This window comes from Aspergillus pseudoviridinutans (assembly GCF_018340605.1).
Source record: "Aspergillus pseudoviridinutans IFM 55266 DNA, scaffold_2, whole genome shotgun sequence".
NCBI classification, from domain to species: domain Eukaryota; kingdom Fungi; phylum Ascomycota; class Eurotiomycetes; order Eurotiales; family Aspergillaceae; genus Aspergillus; species Aspergillus pseudoviridinutans.
Window position 1 is genome coordinate 1080204 of NW_025091282.1, and position 17261 is coordinate 1097464.

At 50.7% G+C, this 17261-nt stretch overlaps 8 protein-coding genes and 1 non-coding gene across 9 annotated transcripts; 6 read left to right on the forward strand and 3 right to left on the reverse strand.

Moving 5' to 3' along the window:
- Positions 1–523: 523 nt before the first annotated feature.
- Asppvi_002429 (potassium channel) lies at positions 524–2740 on the forward strand (the record flags this gene model as incomplete). Its single annotated transcript, XM_043298417.1, has 3 exons — positions 524–837; positions 900–1038; positions 1094–2740. The coding sequence occupies 3 exons, from the start codon at positions 524–526 to the stop codon at positions 2738–2740; spliced, it is 2100 nt and encodes a 699-aa protein (XP_043154352.1).
- Positions 2741–3269: 529 nt separating this feature from the next.
- Positions 3270–5729, forward strand: Asppvi_002430 (CCAAT displacement transcription factor COY1; the record flags this gene model as incomplete). The annotated part of the gene is made up of 4 exons (XM_043298418.1): positions 3270–3408; positions 3476–3643; positions 3698–4548; positions 4602–5729. 4 exons carry the CDS (start codon positions 3270–3272, stop codon positions 5727–5729), a joined length of 2286 nt encoding a protein of 761 aa, XP_043154353.1.
- A 411-nt stretch (positions 5730–6140) lies between these two features.
- Asppvi_002431 lies at positions 6141–6229 on the reverse strand. Its single transcript has one exon. It is a non-coding gene; the product is annotated as a tRNA-Pro (tRNA).
- Positions 6230–7480: 1251 nt separating this feature from the next.
- On the forward strand, positions 7481–8303 carry Asppvi_002432 (uncharacterized protein; the record flags this gene model as incomplete). The annotated part of the gene is made up of 2 exons (XM_043298419.1): positions 7481–7744; positions 7812–8303. 2 exons carry the CDS (start codon positions 7481–7483, stop codon positions 8301–8303), a joined length of 756 nt encoding a protein of 251 aa, XP_043154354.1.
- A 637-nt stretch (positions 8304–8940) lies between these two features.
- Positions 8941–10139, forward strand: Asppvi_002433 (rRNA 2'-O-methyltransferase fibrillarin family protein; the record flags this gene model as incomplete). Its single annotated transcript, XM_043298420.1, has 3 exons — positions 8941–9037; positions 9225–9364; positions 9429–10139. The coding sequence occupies 3 exons, from the start codon at positions 8941–8943 to the stop codon at positions 10137–10139; spliced, it is 948 nt and encodes a 315-aa protein (XP_043154355.1).
- Positions 10140–10875: 736 nt separating this feature from the next.
- Asppvi_002434 (SDR family oxidoreductase) lies at positions 10876–11841 on the forward strand (the record flags this gene model as incomplete). Its single annotated transcript, XM_043298421.1, has 1 exon — positions 10876–11841. One exon carries the CDS (start codon positions 10876–10878, stop codon positions 11839–11841), a length of 966 nt encoding a protein of 321 aa, XP_043154356.1.
- A 78-nt stretch (positions 11842–11919) lies between these two features.
- Positions 11920–13132, reverse strand: Asppvi_002435 (uncharacterized protein; the record flags this gene model as incomplete). Its single annotated transcript, XM_043298422.1, has 3 exons — positions 11920–12195; positions 12261–12446; positions 12839–13132. The coding sequence occupies 3 exons, from the start codon at positions 13130–13132 to the stop codon at positions 11920–11922; spliced, it is 756 nt and encodes a 251-aa protein (XP_043154357.1).
- A 476-nt stretch (positions 13133–13608) lies between these two features.
- Positions 13609–15296, forward strand: Asppvi_002436 (mitochondrial processing peptidase; the record flags this gene model as incomplete). The annotated part of the gene is made up of 5 exons (XM_043298423.1): positions 13609–13758; positions 13818–13943; positions 13997–14074; positions 14148–14842; positions 14906–15296. 5 exons carry the CDS (start codon positions 13609–13611, stop codon positions 15294–15296), a joined length of 1440 nt encoding a protein of 479 aa, XP_043154358.1.
- Positions 15297–15729: 433 nt separating this feature from the next.
- Asppvi_002437 (PLAC8 family protein) lies at positions 15730–16307 on the reverse strand (the record flags this gene model as incomplete). Its single annotated transcript, XM_043298424.1, has 3 exons — positions 15730–15963; positions 16025–16122; positions 16211–16307. The coding sequence occupies 3 exons, from the start codon at positions 16305–16307 to the stop codon at positions 15730–15732; spliced, it is 429 nt and encodes a 142-aa protein (XP_043154359.1).
- Between the last annotated feature and the right edge of the window lie 954 nt (positions 16308–17261).

The following is a 17261-nucleotide window of genomic DNA, read 5'->3' on the forward strand; positions in this document are numbered from 1 at the left end:
TGCACAATTCCTTGGTATACTGAGTTTAAATCCAATAGGACATGCTTAATTCGTAGTCGAAGTATTCTTAGTCCTGTACATATCATATTAGTTCTGGCCTCGTTGCCACACAGCATACAATAGCGAACATCATCAAAGAGCTGATGATGCCGTCGCGTATCAAAATCACGGGACGAAGCCATATGCGCTGCGGATCATGTGGCACGTCCCTCTTTTCAAGCCACCGATGCTATTCTCGAGGATAGATGCATACATCAATCCATATCCCGCACTCTTATTCGCATAGAATCGCAGACGGTCTTTATAGATCCTGCTTACGACATCATCACAGAAATCATTTCATAATTCCTCGTCAGCTCAGCTGCTACAGACTTAAAAAAGACGACCCGCTTGAACGATTTAGTAATCACAAATAGTGACGTCTGGCTTTTTGAAACTTCAAAATGGGATCTTCCGCTTTCATAGGGGAGTAGCATGTTTGTTTAGTCTCATTCTGCCTACCTTCGGGTAAGCGAACGCAAGTATGGCGCCGCAAATAAACCACAAATCCGGTGATCCGGTTCATTCACAAGTACAACAGCCCTCTGACCATCTGAGGTGGCAGTCCTTTCGGGAATGGGTTCAAGGTCAATTTCACTTGAGGCCTCCCGATGACGATGAACCTCAAGACTGGTGGCTTGCATCTACTGCGGTACCTTTAGTCGCCGCTGCCACTGGGCCCCTTGCAAATGTCATGTCGATCGTTGCTCTGGTCATGCCATGGAGATGTCACATATTCTTCGACCAAAATGACTCGCTTGGAAAGCCCTTGCAAGTCGGTTTCCCAGACCCTCGATGGTAAGGGATATCATTCACTGCCATGATGACGCAGACGAATGAATGCATGCTGACTTCTGCAGGTGCATTGCTCTCAACGCTACCTCACTTGCGTTTGGTATTTTGGGAAACGCGTTCCTGCTGTGTAATTTCACACGTATCATACGCTATATCGTTGCTTTACCCGCATCTATAATCTGCTGGTCCGCATCAACGGCTCTTGTGAGTGGCTTGGATCAACCGGAGTTCGCAAATCTTCTGACTCTGCATTGAATAGTTGATTGCGGGAACCGTTGCGATGCATGTATATGCAAGCCCGATTGCACCGAATGAACTTTACTCACAGGCTTACTGGAGTGCCGTTATCGCGGCAGTCCTTTATTTTATTCTCAGCGCCATATTGATCATCAATATGTTGGGATATCTTCTTGGACATTATCCCCAGTACTTCGCTCTCACTGATGGTCAGCGAACTCTGATCCTACAGACTCTGTCATTTGTCATCTGGCTATTGATCGGTGCTGTGATCTTTTCCAGGGTCATAGACATATCATTCGCAGATGCGCTATACTTCTCGGATGTAACCATTCTAACCGTGGGATTTGGTGACATTGCGCCTACAAATACCGTTGGAAGAGGCCTTATATTCCCTTACGCCGTGATGGGCATCATCATGCTAGGTCTAGTGGTCGGTAGCATTCATCAGTTTGCCAAAGATCTTCAGTATGACAACGTCATTCGCAAACATACTGAGCGGAAGCGGCTGGCAACTATCAGACGTGCTACTACGTTGGAAAATAATCATATTGGCCCAGCAGAGAACGGGGCTCACGCGAGTGACTCGGAAGCAGCACAGATCGGCTATCGGCCTCGCTATACACGTGAACATCCCATCAGAAGCAGTATCAGCTCCTGGACTCAGGGGCTGGCGGGTCGGACGAAGCTTATGCTCATGAAGGAAGAAAAGGACCGATTTGATGCCATGCGTGCCATTCAAAATGAAACAATCATATTCCGTCGGACATACAATCTATTGTTGAGCATTTTTATTTTTGGAATAGTGTGGACATGCGGTGCAGTGGTTTTCTGGCAGTTGGAAGGGAATCTTACCTACTTTGATGCTCTATATTTTGGATTTTGCTCACTGATTACCGTGGGATATGGAGATTTTACTCCCACCACGAACGCGGCCAAGCCGTTCTTTGTGGTGTGGTCTCTCATCGCTATTCCAACAATGACCACCCTCATCTCGGAGATGAGCGACACAATCGTCGCCTGGTTCAAGCATGCCACCGATAAAGTTGCGGACTGGACCGTTCTTCCGCAATCATCCAAGTACAAAGCTTTTCTCCAAAGACTGCCTGTTATTTACTCCGCCCTCGAGCGGCGAGCAGAAAAGAAACGAGTTGCTCAGGGCTTTCCTGTTGGTGACTTAGAGCCAGGGGAAGGGCAGGATGATGGTGCCGACTCCAGCCGCCGCCCGAGACCTCTTGAAGATCTAGCTCGCGACTCAAGTCCTTCGCGTCAAGATTTGGCCCAGCAACTCGCATTTGCAATTCGACGGACAGCAAAACATGCTGTTGCACGCCATCCGAAGCACTATAGCTATGAAGAGTGGGTTGAATTTACGCGTCTGATCCGATTTACTGACAACAGTCCTGAGGGAGTGGTGCTTGATGAAGATGAATTCGGTGTGCTGAATTGGGATTGGATTGGAGAGACAAGTCCGATGCTCGCGTCGCAGACAGAGCCGGAATGGATCCTCGAACGGCTCTGCGAAAGCCTGATTCGATATGTGGATGGTCAAGGCCGCAGACAGCCTTCTGACCAGGATGAAAAACCTTTAAGTGTAACCAATGGTGACCGGGATGTCGAAGATCCTACATTGAAGAAGGAAAGAGACATCCGTTTTGTGGATGATTAGACCCATTCAGTTTGCTTTATATCCGCCTTTCGACTGAGATATGGCTTGACTCTTTATATACAAAATGATGCTCCAACAGCTCGTACCTCAGATCTAGACAATTCCACTTTTCTTCAAACATGCTAGTTTATCTGTAGTCAGCAAGTGGCTGTAAATCCGAGCCAGATCCATTATTCAGAACTGATATAAGCCTACTTGCAGCATCCGGGCCTCGTTCTGATGTTCTCTGATGTTCTCATAGAGTACAAAATCTTGCCAACAGGGCTCCCAAGTTACCTCAGGTAGGACTGTCCCAAATAGGAAATACTCAGCAAACTTCAGAACCCCTGGGGCCTGAGGAGAACAGCTTACCCGTTCGGAACAACCATCGGTCCGCTCCGCGTGTCAACTGTCAACGGTCTCCGCATCTCAAACTGATCTGCCTCTGTCCGATCGCTGCCTTGGTCGATAATTGTAGGGGTATCTGGTTGAATTAGACGTCCGATGGGCTCACTGTGACAAAAGTTAGGGTCGAAATAGGAGAAAGAAGATGGATACTTTTGCGATCACGGAAGGCATCGTTCCCGAGAACAACAATCAAGATGGCCACGACGCCGAACGGGCCAGCTCAGAGCAGCAGCTCCCAGAAGAAGCGAACAAGTTCCAGCGTGCCATTGCCGCCTGGAGAAGTACGTCCTTATTCGAATGCCTTGTCTATCCTGAACCTCAAGGTGCTGATATCTCTACTCTATTTAGGCATTGACTTGACTACGACTGTCGCGAAATTAGATGCTACGGCTTCGGATATTGTCGCTCAGCAGCGAGATGCACTTATACAGAGAAAGGATCTGGCCCAGAAGACAAAGGATTTTCGAAAATTAGACGATGCTTCCAAGCTTGCGGAATACAAGGGTCTCCTGAAATGTCCGTCCTATCTCGACAGCGCTCAAATTGATCTTTCGAGCTAACGTATGGTAGCATATCAGAGCTTCATTGACCTACTGACCAATCACGGGAAATCCTCCTCGTCCGCCTTTCTACAGCTGTACTCCTCTCTGTCAGAAGCTCCCGACCCTTACCCACTCCTTGAAGCCTCAGTCGACTCCCTTGTGCTCTCCGAGCAAACCGTCCCGAAATTGACGTCCGAAAGAGACCAGTTGCAAACGTCTGTGAATCGCCTTACATCTCAATTAGAGGAAACGGAAAAGCGACTACAAGAGGAGCGAGCCGCGAGAAAGAATTTGGAGGACAGCCAGGAAACGAAGATCAAAGAGATCGAGTCGTCTTGGTCCGCCGTGTTGGCCGAAAAGTCGAACAACTGGGCCGCCAAAGAGAAGAGCTTGGAGGAGAAGGTTGAGAATCAGGAGCGCTTGCTGAAGGAAGTCAAGGCGAGTTACGAGGTATCTCAAAGGCTGGGCCAGGAGAACGATGGCGGTGATGGCTCCCGACACGGGGCGACTGCTGCAGAACTAGAATTGGTGTCTGCAGACTTGGAAAAGACTAGCTTGCGACTGGCCGAGGTGGAGGCACGAAACGAGCAACTCCGGCTTGAGCTGGCTCAAGCCGTTTCACATTCGCAGGCTACGCAGGCTACCTCGGTTGAGGACGATCCCGCCTATCTTCGCCTTCAATCAGAAAACTCATCCTTGTTGCGCAAGTTGGACGCCGCGCGATTTGATCGGGAGTCTGAACGTCACGCATGGGAGTCGAAGCTCTCACAACTGGAGAGACAGAGCTCGAAGGTGGCTGCGGAGCGAGAGGAGCTGCGGTCGCGGTTGGAAAAGACGGCTGACTATGAAGATATCCGCCGCGAGCTGGAGATGATCAAGGTAGGACATATCCTATGGCAAGATAGCCGTAATTCCTTGCTGATTCTTCGCAGTCTATCGAGTTCTCTGCGGGCGATGCGGACGATGACGAGGGTGGAGATTCCACAGCCAACGCTAACGGCATCAACAGTGCCCCTTTGAAACCTAAGGATGGATCCAGCGGTAATAGTCTAGAGGGATTGCTCTTGGCTCGCAACAAGAAGTTGACAGACGAACTTACCGTTCTTCGTGTCTCCCATCGTGACCTCCAAGGTCAGCTTGAACTTCTCCGTGAGGATCTCTCAAATACCAAACAGGAACTGGAGAAGTCCAAGCAGCTATCCACAACACTTGAGAATGATTTGCTCCGTGTACAGCAAGAGGCGGCGAACGCCTTCCCATCATCCGCAATGTCTGTTGCTGGTACCTACGCCTCGAGGTACCCCCACTCCTCCAGGAGGGGAGCAGCGTCGCCGACCTCGTCTATTATTTCAGGTTTTGATCAGGCGGCGGCATCCTCCAATGCAATGGACGCTATACGCGCCGGGGAGCCTGTGGGTGGTGGTTCCGGTCTGCTTCCTATGATACAGGCTCAGCGTGACCGCTTCAAGAAGAAGAATGCGGAGCTAGAAGAGGAGTTGTCGAAGATGTACAGCACGGTCAAGTCCTTGAGGCAGGAGGTTGCTTCCCTCCAGAAGGACAACCTTAGCCTTTACGAGAAAACGCGATATGTCTCAACGTACAGCCGTGGTGGAGCCTCCTCATCAGCCTCTGCCTATGCGAATAAACCTAGCAACTCCTCCGTCCATGTCTCCGCGGACACGCCTTCTGGTCTTTCACTAGACCGGTATCAGTCCGCCTACGAAGCTCAGCTATCACCATTTGCTGCTTTCCGAGGCCGTGAATCGGCGCGGGCGTACAAGCGTATGAGCTTGCCCGAGAGAATCGTGTTTTCCATCACACGCATTGTCTTGGCTAATCGAACCAGCCGAAACCTCTTTGCGGGGTATTGCTTTGCCCTGCATGTCTTACTGTTTCTAGTATTGTATATGATGAGTACCATGGAAATAGAAAAGCACAGTAGCGCCAGTCTGGGAGCTGCTGCCGCTGCTGCGATAGCTGGCGGAGGCGGGTCTGGGAGTAGCAGTGGCCAGTTACATCATGATGATTGGCAGCAGGAGGGTTTCAACCATGCTGCTTAGTGGCCATCTAACTCCTTCTCTTCTTCTCTATTTTTGGCAGTCGGCGTTTACAGGGGTCAGAGATATCTAGTTTTTCAGCTGAATTATACCTTCCGATCTATTTGGTCTCCGTTCCCAATTTGAAGTAGTCAACATCGTGAAAGGTCTTAAGGGGCTGAGTCCCATGCTACGGTCTCGTAGTGACCTGAGGTGTCGGCCACCCCTTGCTGCCATCGATGAGTATTTAGCGATGTCTTAGCAATGTGGTGGTGTGGGCCCGGATGCATCTTAGCAGGCTTGATTGCTCCTTACCCACCGGCATTGGACTGTGGCCCTTCGTGAAAGGCGCTAGGGTAGAATGAAGGAGTACCTGGCACTTTCGCCAGTCTCAGAAATATTGCACAAAAAATATCCAAAAAGAAAGGTGTTGTTGGCCCGAGCCGCGGATCGAACGCGGGACCTCTCGCAGATATGCTTGGGTTAATCCCTAAGCGAGAATCATACCACTAGACCACCCGGGCCACTATGAAAATAGACCGCTTTATTGAACAACATGTTTCGTGGAACCAAAAACACCGCATCGGGTATTCCTACTGAGTTGCTAGTGTTCTTTGGGAGGAAGAATATGTACCCTGGTACTTATCAGAGCAAATAGGAACCAAGTAGCCCGAGGACAATCAATCAACTGTAGTTAATGTCACGCTTGTCGAAGGCATTGATCACATTGTAATGTCTGCTTGATGTTTACCCCGCGCTCGATATATTCCCAAGAATAACAACAAGCTAAGCTAGCGGGTTAACAGCATCGTCAACCCTCGCCCGTCGGAGAAAGAGAGCAGTTGCCCAATTACAGTACTAGCAAAAAGGACCAGAAATACCCAGTTGCCATGATGAGCCCAGACCGATTGACGCGAGTCAAGACCAGTCTCGTGGTCAATGGAAATCTGACATTCTGCACACTAACCCAAGCTGGCATGATTCCCAAGCGCCGGCAATGCAAACGGGAGATATTATTAGACACAGAAGGTGGCCGGAAATTTCAATGCCAATCAGCACGTCCATAACCCTGCTAGATCTCGTCAAGCGCATGCAAGCTCCGGCCGGTCAGAAATCGATAAGACTGCCGAGTCAGATGCACCAATCTGCGCCCGAGGAGGACGTCTCTTCGGCAGCGCAAAACGCCCGGGGAGCATTCCATGTCTCGACTAGAATACCGTCCAAGCTGAAGGATTCGACCGGCGCATACTGGCCCCAATGAGCGAGCGTCATGGCGCATGACTATAGCAGGCGGCTTCAGCGAAAATCTGACTCGAGGCTGTTAATAGATCTAACAAGCCGGGTTTCAAGCCTAAATTGCATGTTACTATAATTTCTTCAATGACATGCAGATGGAGGATCCGTGCAACTTGCAACAGACATGCAGCCATGCGAGCCTAGTGATTATATAGGATATTTATCCTGGCTGTTGAGTAGGGATCTTCTTACTCCCAGTCGTGTTCTTTGCTGTTCAATCTTGCTTGCTAGTGTGCGTTTTTTCTCCTCGGCAGGTCCTCTTTGTCTACCATGTTGTCTTGAGTGTCAGCGTTGGATACCAAGGACATTTTTCTTTGTTGCATCCGTACTTGATACCTCTCTACAACCCATTAATCTCCACTCTTCCTCTCCTCTTTTTCCTTCTCATATACGCAATACCCAACTGCATCTTATCACCTCAACATAGCACCTAGCTGGACTAGGCTTTATAGCGATCTACACCTGTATAAAGCACCAAGATGCGGCCCTTCATCGTGCTCTTCGCCTGGCTGATGGCAACAGCCCACGCTGCTCCAGCTTTCTTCGACAATATCTATGACTACTCCGACGAGCTGGCGAAGTTCTACAGCAAAGTAAGCGAGTATATCGATGATTCAAAGGGTGTCTTCACTGCAACAACAGCGTGCGATCCATCCAAGATAGCCTTACCTGCCTTTGCATCTGGGCTGCCCTCCCCCAGCAACCAGAAGCCACTATATGTCGCCGTTGGCCGCGGAACACAGGTTAGCAATGACTGCACCCTCACATCACGCACTTCGTTGCATGGCTAAGGTAGCTGACCCCACGCAGAATTACAGTTGCGCAACCTCAACCGCAGACTCAAAGCCGGTGGCCATAGGTGCCCTCGCAAGTCTTTACAACGCAACATGCGTTGCAGCAAGCTACCCAGACATGCTAAACATGCTTCCTAACATCGCCTATAATTTGCAGCTACCCACCAACTCATGGGCGACTCTACCTTACGCCAACCTCAATCTACTTGGTCATCATTTCTTCGAAGCTTCGATACCCGTTTTCAATCTCGATACAACCTCGCAACGACAGTACGGTATAGCGTTTACAAAGAAGAAAGCCGAACTGGCTGCGCCGTCTTCTGCAGTCCAAGGAGCCAATGGTGCTGTTGCATGGCTTTACCTGACGGCCACAAATGGCACAGTTGGAGACTACGAGAGTGTCTACCGGGTGGATACTGCCGGAGGATCGCCGCCTAAGACCTGCGAAAACCAGGAGTCAGTCGTAACAGTGCAATATGCAGCAAATTACTATTTCTTTGGGAAGTGAGGTGGCGCGAGGTTTTCTATTTTTCTGGCTGTTGAATGATGTACATACCCGTATATTCCTTGGCTAGGATTCTTCTCACTTATGAGAATGAACCTGAGAGATTATCACGCTTTTGAGTATCTCTGTAAATACAATAATGCGAGATCCTGTAGTTCCTCTCCCACCTGTTACTTACCTAGTACCTATGAGATGCTCAACAAACGATCCAATTGGACGAGGGCTTATACAAGTCAGGTGATCTCGCTATCAGTTAATATCACGTGATTAACTTGTTCCCACATCAGCCAGTCTTCCGCTAAGCCGCTTTAGTATTAGCGGGTTCTGATTTTCGAAAGATCCAAAGGCTCAGTCTGAAAAATCTCGACCGCAACAAACGACGAGCAGTACGGCCTCGACGGAACTCTGTAAGCAGACACGGTGCGGAATTTTCGCATATCTGCTACCTAGAGGCAATTTATCATCCTCGACTCACGTTCTTTCCAATCGCAACGGGCTTAGCTGTCCTTTACACATCGAAATTTTTTTCCATCTTCGCTACAACAGCAGCTCCGCGATTTGATTCTCAGCCCGTTATCTCGGCTGTGAAAACGACTTCGATCTCTCTCTCTTTCTCATAATTATCCTATCATAAACTACAATGGCATTCGGTGGTCCTAGAGGAGGTGGCCGCGGCGCTCCCCGTGGTGGCCGTGGTGCTCCCCGAGGTGGTGCTGGTGGTGGTCGCGGTGGCAGAGGTTTGTTCATCATCATATCCTCCATCGGGGGCAATAGGCAGGCATAGACCCCTGAACCAGCAGTTTGGCTGTTCTCGTACGATTGCTTTCACTGGAACCGCAACTCTGAAGGTTCAATGCGGTCGTCTGTCCTAGAGTGTCCCCTGCGAGAAACGGCAAGCTAATACGATCTCTTCTTTATCTTCAGGCGGATTTGGAGGCGGTGGTCGTGGCCGTGGTGGTCCTCGTGGCGGTGGCCGTGGTGGCCCTGCTCGTGGTCGCGGTGGCCCCCGCGGAGGCGGTCGTGGTGGTGCTCATGGTGCCAGGGGTGGTGCCAAGGTCATCATTGTATGTCTCTTCTTTGGCTGGGAGCGATTGATGGGTTTGGAAATACTAATATGGAAATTTGTAGGAGCCTCACCGTCACGCCGGTGTCTTCGTTGCCCGTGGTGGTAAGGAAGATTTGCTTGTCACCAAGAACTTGACTCCTGGAGAGTCCGTCTATGGCGAGAAGCGCATTGCTGTCGAGGGCCCTGCCGGTGAGGATGGCGCCGTCACCAAGACCGAGTACCGTGTGTGGAACCCCTTCCGTTCCAAGCTTGCCGCCGGTATCCTGGGTGGTCTCGATGATATCTACATGAAGCCTGGCTCCAAGGTTTTGTACCTTGGTTCTGCCAGCGGTACCTCCGTCAGTCACGTCGCTGATATTGTCGGACCTACCGGAAATGTCTACGCTGTCGAGTTCTCCCACCGTTCTGGCCGTGATCTGATTGGCATGGCCACCCACCGCACCAACGTTATCCCCATCGTTGAGGACGCCAGACACCCTCTCCGCTACCGTATGCTCGTCCCCATGGTTGACGTTATCTTCGCCGATGTTGCCCAGCCCGATCAGGCCCGTATTGTCGGTCTGAATGCCCACATGTTCTTGAAGAACGAGGGTGGTGTCATTGTCTCCGTCAAGGCCAACTGTATCGACAGTACGGCCAAGCCCGAGGTTGTTTTCGCCCGTGAGGTGCAGAAGATGAGAGAGGAGAAGATCAAGCCCAAGGAGCAGCTGACTCTGGAGCCTTTCGAACGTGACCACTGTATAGTGTCTGGTATCTACAAGCGTTCTGCATAAAAATTTGGGGGTCTCATCTCTTTATCATGTCTCTAATCATCCCATGTTTGCTATTTTTCGGCGTCAAGTGTTCCGTGATATGTTGAAATGGCCCTTTTCTTTTTCTGGTTTATGTCCATGTCCAGGTGTCCGTTTTACAAATGTATTCTGTTCGAGTCGAAAAATCTTCCAGGTTTGCGGTTTCTGTCTAGAAAGAACACGCTTGGATTTTATTTTCTTGTTTTTTTAGTATGAGATGAATGTGATGGTTCATTACAACTCTCTATCTCTTTCAGAACCTTACATTTCAAGCTGACTCGAGGCTCATAAATCGGCTTTGTTCACAGCGTAATCCGCAATCGGACTTGCGCCGGGTTGACTCTTCCATGGAACGGGAGCAGTTCGGTCGGACAGGTCTCCGACACCTGGGAAAATCGGAACATCTGCGGGATACCAATGCCTCCACAGAAACTGTGAGGTAATGTCCGCAATGGCCACAGCTAATGATGTTAACGTTGATGGCGTCGTCGCGGAGAAATAATGGTGGACGTGGGGGGCGTTCACACGTTCTCTCCACCGACCCCGCAGATGTAGACAACAAGGAGACTATATAAACCAGCAGCAATGGATCTGATCAATTGCGGGGAGGAAATATAGTTACTGAACGAGTCTGAGTGTCACTGTAATATCCAGTTTCTCTTCTATTTCTGGTCTACATTCCTTCTGACTCAGGATTAAGAACTCAACGCCTTCCACCATGTCTATAATCATCACAGGAGCAGGAGGCTACGTCGGCCAGGAACTGGCTGCCGCATTGCTCTCGAGCGAACCCAATACAACAGTGATCCTCACAGACGTCGTCGCACCCACTGTTCCCCCGTCCGCTGCCCAGCATGCATCGCGAGTCAAGAGCGTACAAGCAGACCTTACCGTGCAAAGCGTGGTCGACTCACTGTTCAACGACTCCCACCGCTACGATACCGTCTACCTCCTCCACGGGATCATGTCAAGCGGCGCAGAGGCCAACTTCGAGCTCGGGATGCGGGTCAATCTCGACGCAACCCGGTACATCCTCGACAGACTACGCACTACCATGCCCGGGGTGAAGGTGGTATTCACCTCGACGTTGGCCGTCTACGGCCTTGCGCCCCCGGGCTTCGTTATCGACGAGACGAATTTCCCGCCGGTTCCCTCGTCGTCTTACGGGTCGGCGAAGCTCGTCATTGAGACGCTTCTGAATGATTACTCGAGGCGCGGGTTCATCGACGGTCGTGCCGTCCGATTGCCGACGGTAACGGTGCGAGCCGGCCAGCCCACCCAGGCTGCGAGCAGCTTTGCGAGCGATATCATCCGGGAGCCGTTCAATGGGAAAAAGGCGATCCTGCCGGTGAGTAGGAGTACCGAGTTGTGGATTTGCTCGCCGTACACTGTTGTGAAGAATCTGTTGCATGCGAGGACTATCCCCAAGGAGGCGTTTGGGGTTTCGAGATCGGTGAATTTACCAGGTCTGAAGGTTAGCGTTCAGGAGATGTTGGATGCGTTAGAGGAGATTGGAGGCAAGGAGCGGCGAGATTTGGTTGAAGAGAAGTACGATGCGGATGTTGATCGGATTGTCCAGACGTGGACTCCTAACTTCAACACTGCGCGTGCTATCAAGTTGGGGTTCTCAGAGGATGTTTCGATGGTGGAGAATATCAGGCAATATGCCAGTCGGTTTCATTGATTTCTATCGAGTCAAGGCAATTTCTCTTCAATTTCTCGTATTTGTCGGTATTGCTTTGCATTTTGAAAACGATTACTGTCACCCTAGCAAGACATATACATAAACTTGATCCAGTTCCTTGACACGGCATTCGAGGGCGCTGATCTTTTCTTCTTCCCTTTTGAGGGTCTTCCGATGGTTCCGCTCAGCCTTCATGACCTCCTCGTGGATGAGAGCTTGGAGGCGTAATGCCCCACCTTCCGCAACTTCACCTTTTGCTTGAGGGAGGCTGCTGAGCTCGGGGGATTCCTCGGTTGCAGGCCCAGTACGAATTCTCCAGGCAGGGCTGCAGAGATGGCCCTGCTTCGGGTGCTGCTGTTGAGCTCATCAATTTCATCTTTGACGAAGGATCCCGAATCATCTCTTTGGTCCTTACGGACCTTGATAGCTCGCTTCCTCAACGCTCCTGTGTGATTGTAGAATCCCGGATGATCAAACTGCATGAGTCTGGTTCTCCAGTTTTCGGTATTCGATGCTATGTATCCTTCGCGGATCACGAGGTCGCCGTTTGCGTCCCGCTGGAAGATGATTCGAAACCACGCCTCTTTGATCTTGCCATCAGCATTCTAGTACCGGCTATATTTGTTTCTGAATGAGGGTGGTTGGACGGCTATCTGAGCGATTTCTTCCTCTGATAGAATCTTTGTCCACTCGCAGGGAGGCAGATCTATGATATGCTCAGGCTGGCATGCGATTGTTAAGCTGCGGCTTCGTATGGGCTACATACAATTGCTTCAAATGTTGTTGGATGCACACAGGAGAACGTCTCTGCCTTCCTGGCAGAGTACCTCGACCTCTATGGTGGCAGCACGAGCCACCGTCCACCCCCAACTGTTAGAGTTCTTTGACTAGGCAGTCTGCTGATGGCATGCTGCGTCATCATCATGATCACTGGCGGGGGGTCCTAAAGTAGATATGATTAGTTACTATATCACAAGGAGTAAGAGTTATAACTTACTTCAATCCACGCTGGACCCTCCTGTGAGTTAATCTCAAAGCTCCCAACTTTCTTCCCACGGTGGAAGTAGGCAGTCTCATAGCCAACCTCATCATCAAGTGGAAAGCTGGCATGCCAATCCTTAGCTGCCTTGATATTATCTGCCTGACCTACTGTGTCATAATAACTCGCGAGGAAATCCAACTCGGCAATACGTTGACGGTGGGTAACAGGCCATTTTGGAAGGAGGTTCCAGGGGTTCCTGCTATCAGGTGGATCAAATTCAAACTCTCTGAAGCTCAGATCGGGGAGCATTTGCAGCGCAGGTCCCTTGTGAAGTATGAGGTTGACTGGATTGTCCAGACATGAAGTCAAAAACTTCAATCAACAGTATACGTGAACTTGAATCTGCTCGCGGAGGAACGGATCTATGTGAGCCGCTGGAGAGAAGAGCAGTTTGATGGAAATGGGGAAGAACTTCAATTATAGATTTCCCTGCAGGTTACAAGTCTACGGAGTGAATACCGAGGACAATAATCATGCCCATCGAGCATGTCCATTCACAGGCAAACGTGTTGGAGCACGGTGATTCTTTCTATTATGCAGTGAAGGAAACAGTCGGGATGGAACGCAGGCGGGTTTGGAAAAGCGGGTCATGTGATTGGCTGGCGGGAGCTGGCGAACAATTTGACTCCCGAACTTCAACCTCGCATCTCCAGGACCGCCCCAACTCCAGCAACCGTCCTTTCCAATTCCTCCCTCTCCCTTCAGTCTCCCTCCAGTCTTTCACAATGGCCTCTCGGCGCCTAGCGTTCAACTTCAACCAGGCTCTGCGGAGCCGTGCTGCCTTGAAGGCCGTTCAGCCCGTGAAGCGTGGCTTTGCTTCTCCGGTCACCTTGCCGTCCACCACCCAGTCGACGACCCTCTCCAACGGATTCACGGTACGAAAGAGAATTAAATTGTATCTCAATGGCTTCGCAATGCCGCTAACCAACCATAGATTGCGACTGAATACTCCCCATGGGCTCAGACATCCACTGTTGGCGTCTGGATTGACGCCGGCAGCCGGGCAGAGACTGACAAGACCAACGGAACCGCGCACTTCCTTGAGCACCTTGCCTTCAAGGTATATACCCAGCGAACATTCGGGTAGTGGATCGGTTGCTGACGGAAATGCAGGGTACCAACAAGAGAACTCAGCACCAGCTGGAACTCGAGATCGAAAACATGGGTGCTCACCTGAACGCTTACACTTCGGTACGGCCCGGAACGATGAGCGAATTGACCTTCCATCAAGAGACTAGTTGAACTAATTGGAACTTTTTCTTAGAGGGAAAACACTGTCTACTACGCCAAGTCTTTCAACAACGATGTCCCCAAGGCCGTCGACATCCTCGCCGATATCCTGCAGAACTCGAAGTTGGAGCCCGCTGCTATCGAGCGTGAGAGAGATGTGATTCTGCGTGAGCAGGAGGAGGTTGACAAGCAGCTCGAGGAGGTTGTCTTTGACCACCTGCACGCCACTGCTTTCCAGCACCAGCCCCTTGGTCGCACCATCCTCGGCCCCAAGGAGAACATCCAGACTATCTCCCGGGATAACTTGACCGACTACATCAAGACCAACTACACTGCTGACCGCATGGTTCTGGTTGGTGCCGGTGGCATTCCTCACGAGCAGCTTGTCAAGCTGGCTGAGCAGCACTTCGGTTCCCTCCCCAGCAAGCCCCCGACCTCCGCTGCTCTCGCTCTCACCGCTGAGCAGAAGCGCACCCCCGAGTTCATCGGATCCGAGGTCAGAATTCGTGATGACACTCTTCCTTCTGCCCACATCGCCGTTGCTGTTGAGGGTGTCAGCTGGAAGGATGATGACTACTTCACTGCTCTCGTCGCCCAGGCCATCGTCGGCAACTGGGATCGTGCCATGGGCAACTCCCCCTACCTCGGCAGCCGCCTCAGCTCTTTCGTCAACCACCACAACCTCKCCAACAGCTTCATGAGCTTCTCCACTAGCTACAGCGACACTGGGTAAGTTTGTCATTTTCAAAAGTATGGCAATGCCAGGTAAAGATTGAACTAATCGAAATATAGTCTCTGGGGTATCTACATGGTCTCGGAGAACCTGACCAGGCTCAACGACCTGGTCCACTTCGCCCTCCGCGAGTGGTCTCGCCTGTGCTACAATGTCTCCGCTGCCGAGGTTGAGCGTGCCAAGTCTCAGCTCAAGGCCTCCATCCTCCTGTCCCTCGACGGCACCACTGCCATTGCCGAGGACATTGGTCGCCAGATCATCACCACTGGCCGTCGCCTCAGCCCTGAGGACGTTGAGCGCATTATTGGCCGCATCACCGAGAAGGACGTCATGGACTTCGCCAACCGCAAAATCTGGGATCAGGACATCGCTATCAGCGCTGTCGGTTCCATTGAGGGCATCCTGGACTACCAGCGCATCCGCAGTGACATGACCCGTAACTCCCTGTAAACGAAATTACCGGTTTTTCTTCATGTCTCAGAATTCATGGCCATTGCCTCCTTGCCCAGTTATGTTTCCTTTGTTCCGTTGGTCGTTAATAGATCGAAGAGGTGGAAGTTGCGGAGGTAGCGTGTTCTGTACAGTACACAACTGTTGACTGATATACTCAAAATGTGTATTCTCTTTTACTTCAACTTTGCATTCCAGTATTCATTCTTAAGGCAGCTACGCTCACAAACTGAGCATTCTTAGTTAATCCTTAGATGACCACTGATACCAGTAACCCAAGCCTCGGGAAGATGCAATCAATAATGATCATCACTTCACTCGTCTGATACACCTCACTGAAGACCATTATCGAACTCAGAACCAGAATTACCATTACTCTTATTAGCTTTTTAGCACTATTATAACTGACAGACAAACCCTGACCCCAACTACATTATTGAGGATAAGCCATCCCCGAAGGAGCCTGATACCCGACCTGAAGGTTGTTCGACCGAGCCTCGACCTCCTTCTCGTTCTGCACGAGCGTGCAGCACGGGCAGAGGTAGGACTGCCAGCAATCTTCGAACGCGGAGCCCTGGATTCCAAAGCGTTCACGGAGTTGACCTCGCTTGATCATAAGCAGGACCCAGTAGAGGCCGCAGTAGCTGGAGAGCGCGTAGAGGCAGCACTATGGGTACAGATGGCGGTTAGTATCATTGCTGTATGAGAAGACACTAGACAATGCATACATCGCCGTTGGCGTAGCTGTGCTCCTTCAGAGCGGGATCCTGGAGGCGAGATTGGGTTTTGCCGAACAGGCAGCATGGTGCACACCAGCCGACGAGACCTGAAGGGATAAATGTCAGCAAATAGATCGTAGACGAGATATGGGGAGACAGTGGAGGCGAGGCCATTAGAGGTCAAGGATCCCTTACAGGTTTCGGTGGGAGAGAAACAGTCCCAGAACGAGCTAGACCACTCATGAGAGTGCTGAGCAGCAGGGGCAGGCTGTTGGGGTTCTTTGGTATCCATGATTGCGTATACTTCAAGTGTAAGCGACGGTTAAGAGACCCGAAGAGAAAAAAGACCTTACGGCACCAAGCCCGAGGGAAGCCAACAATTTAAACTGCAGCGATGGCAGTGTCTCAAGGGGAAGGGCTGTTTCGCAGGCTCAAAGGCTTTTTTTTACTTTTTTTCTGCCGAGATACGAACGTTTTCGTGACTTGTGAAGATCCCTCAGCAGACTCTCAGGCCTTGCCCGAACTGCAGCCTGCCAGATGAGGGTCCCGAGCCCATCTGGGAAAGCTTTATGTTCTGCTTGGTCCAATGGTGGACGGAGTCAATCCACTAAGTTGTATGACTCCATCGTGGACATGGCTGAGGAGAGAAAACTTTGTTTGATATCAGAGATAGCCAGTGAGGCCGTGATGCTCCTTTTTTTGGGCAATTGTGTAAATCGTCTCTTAAGCGATAAGTGTAGTGAGCCTGTGTGTCTGCTTGTGGAAGAGCTGAACCCAAAACACGAGAACTAGCAGCGACTCCACCGTGTTAGTCACAGTTAACTATTTATTTTTGTACAAGCTTTCAGAGCAGTCAATTGGAACTGGATTCGAAGGAAATGATCAGCAAAGATCATTCAGAATCTCGCTCAGAAGGGATTAGATGAACGCCCAATCTCGTATCTCGTGCGGCTCAACCACACAGGGGCCTGTAGAGTGTAGGGTTGACAGTTTTAGAGGAAGCAGATAGGTTGGCTTTTCCCCATACGATTAGGAAGATGATCCCGCTAATCTCGACCAAGTTCATCTTCATGTTTCAGCATTCAGGAGAACTGAAGGATCAGAAGGTTGTGTCAGGCACGTTGTTCAGGGGTGTGACAGGTGTCTCTAGGAGTTCCGCGTCCTATATTGGGCTCGGGACGGAGGAGAACAGCGAGGAAGCATTCATCGCAAGTGTTCATTACAAGATTGAAAGGCCTACAGTAGT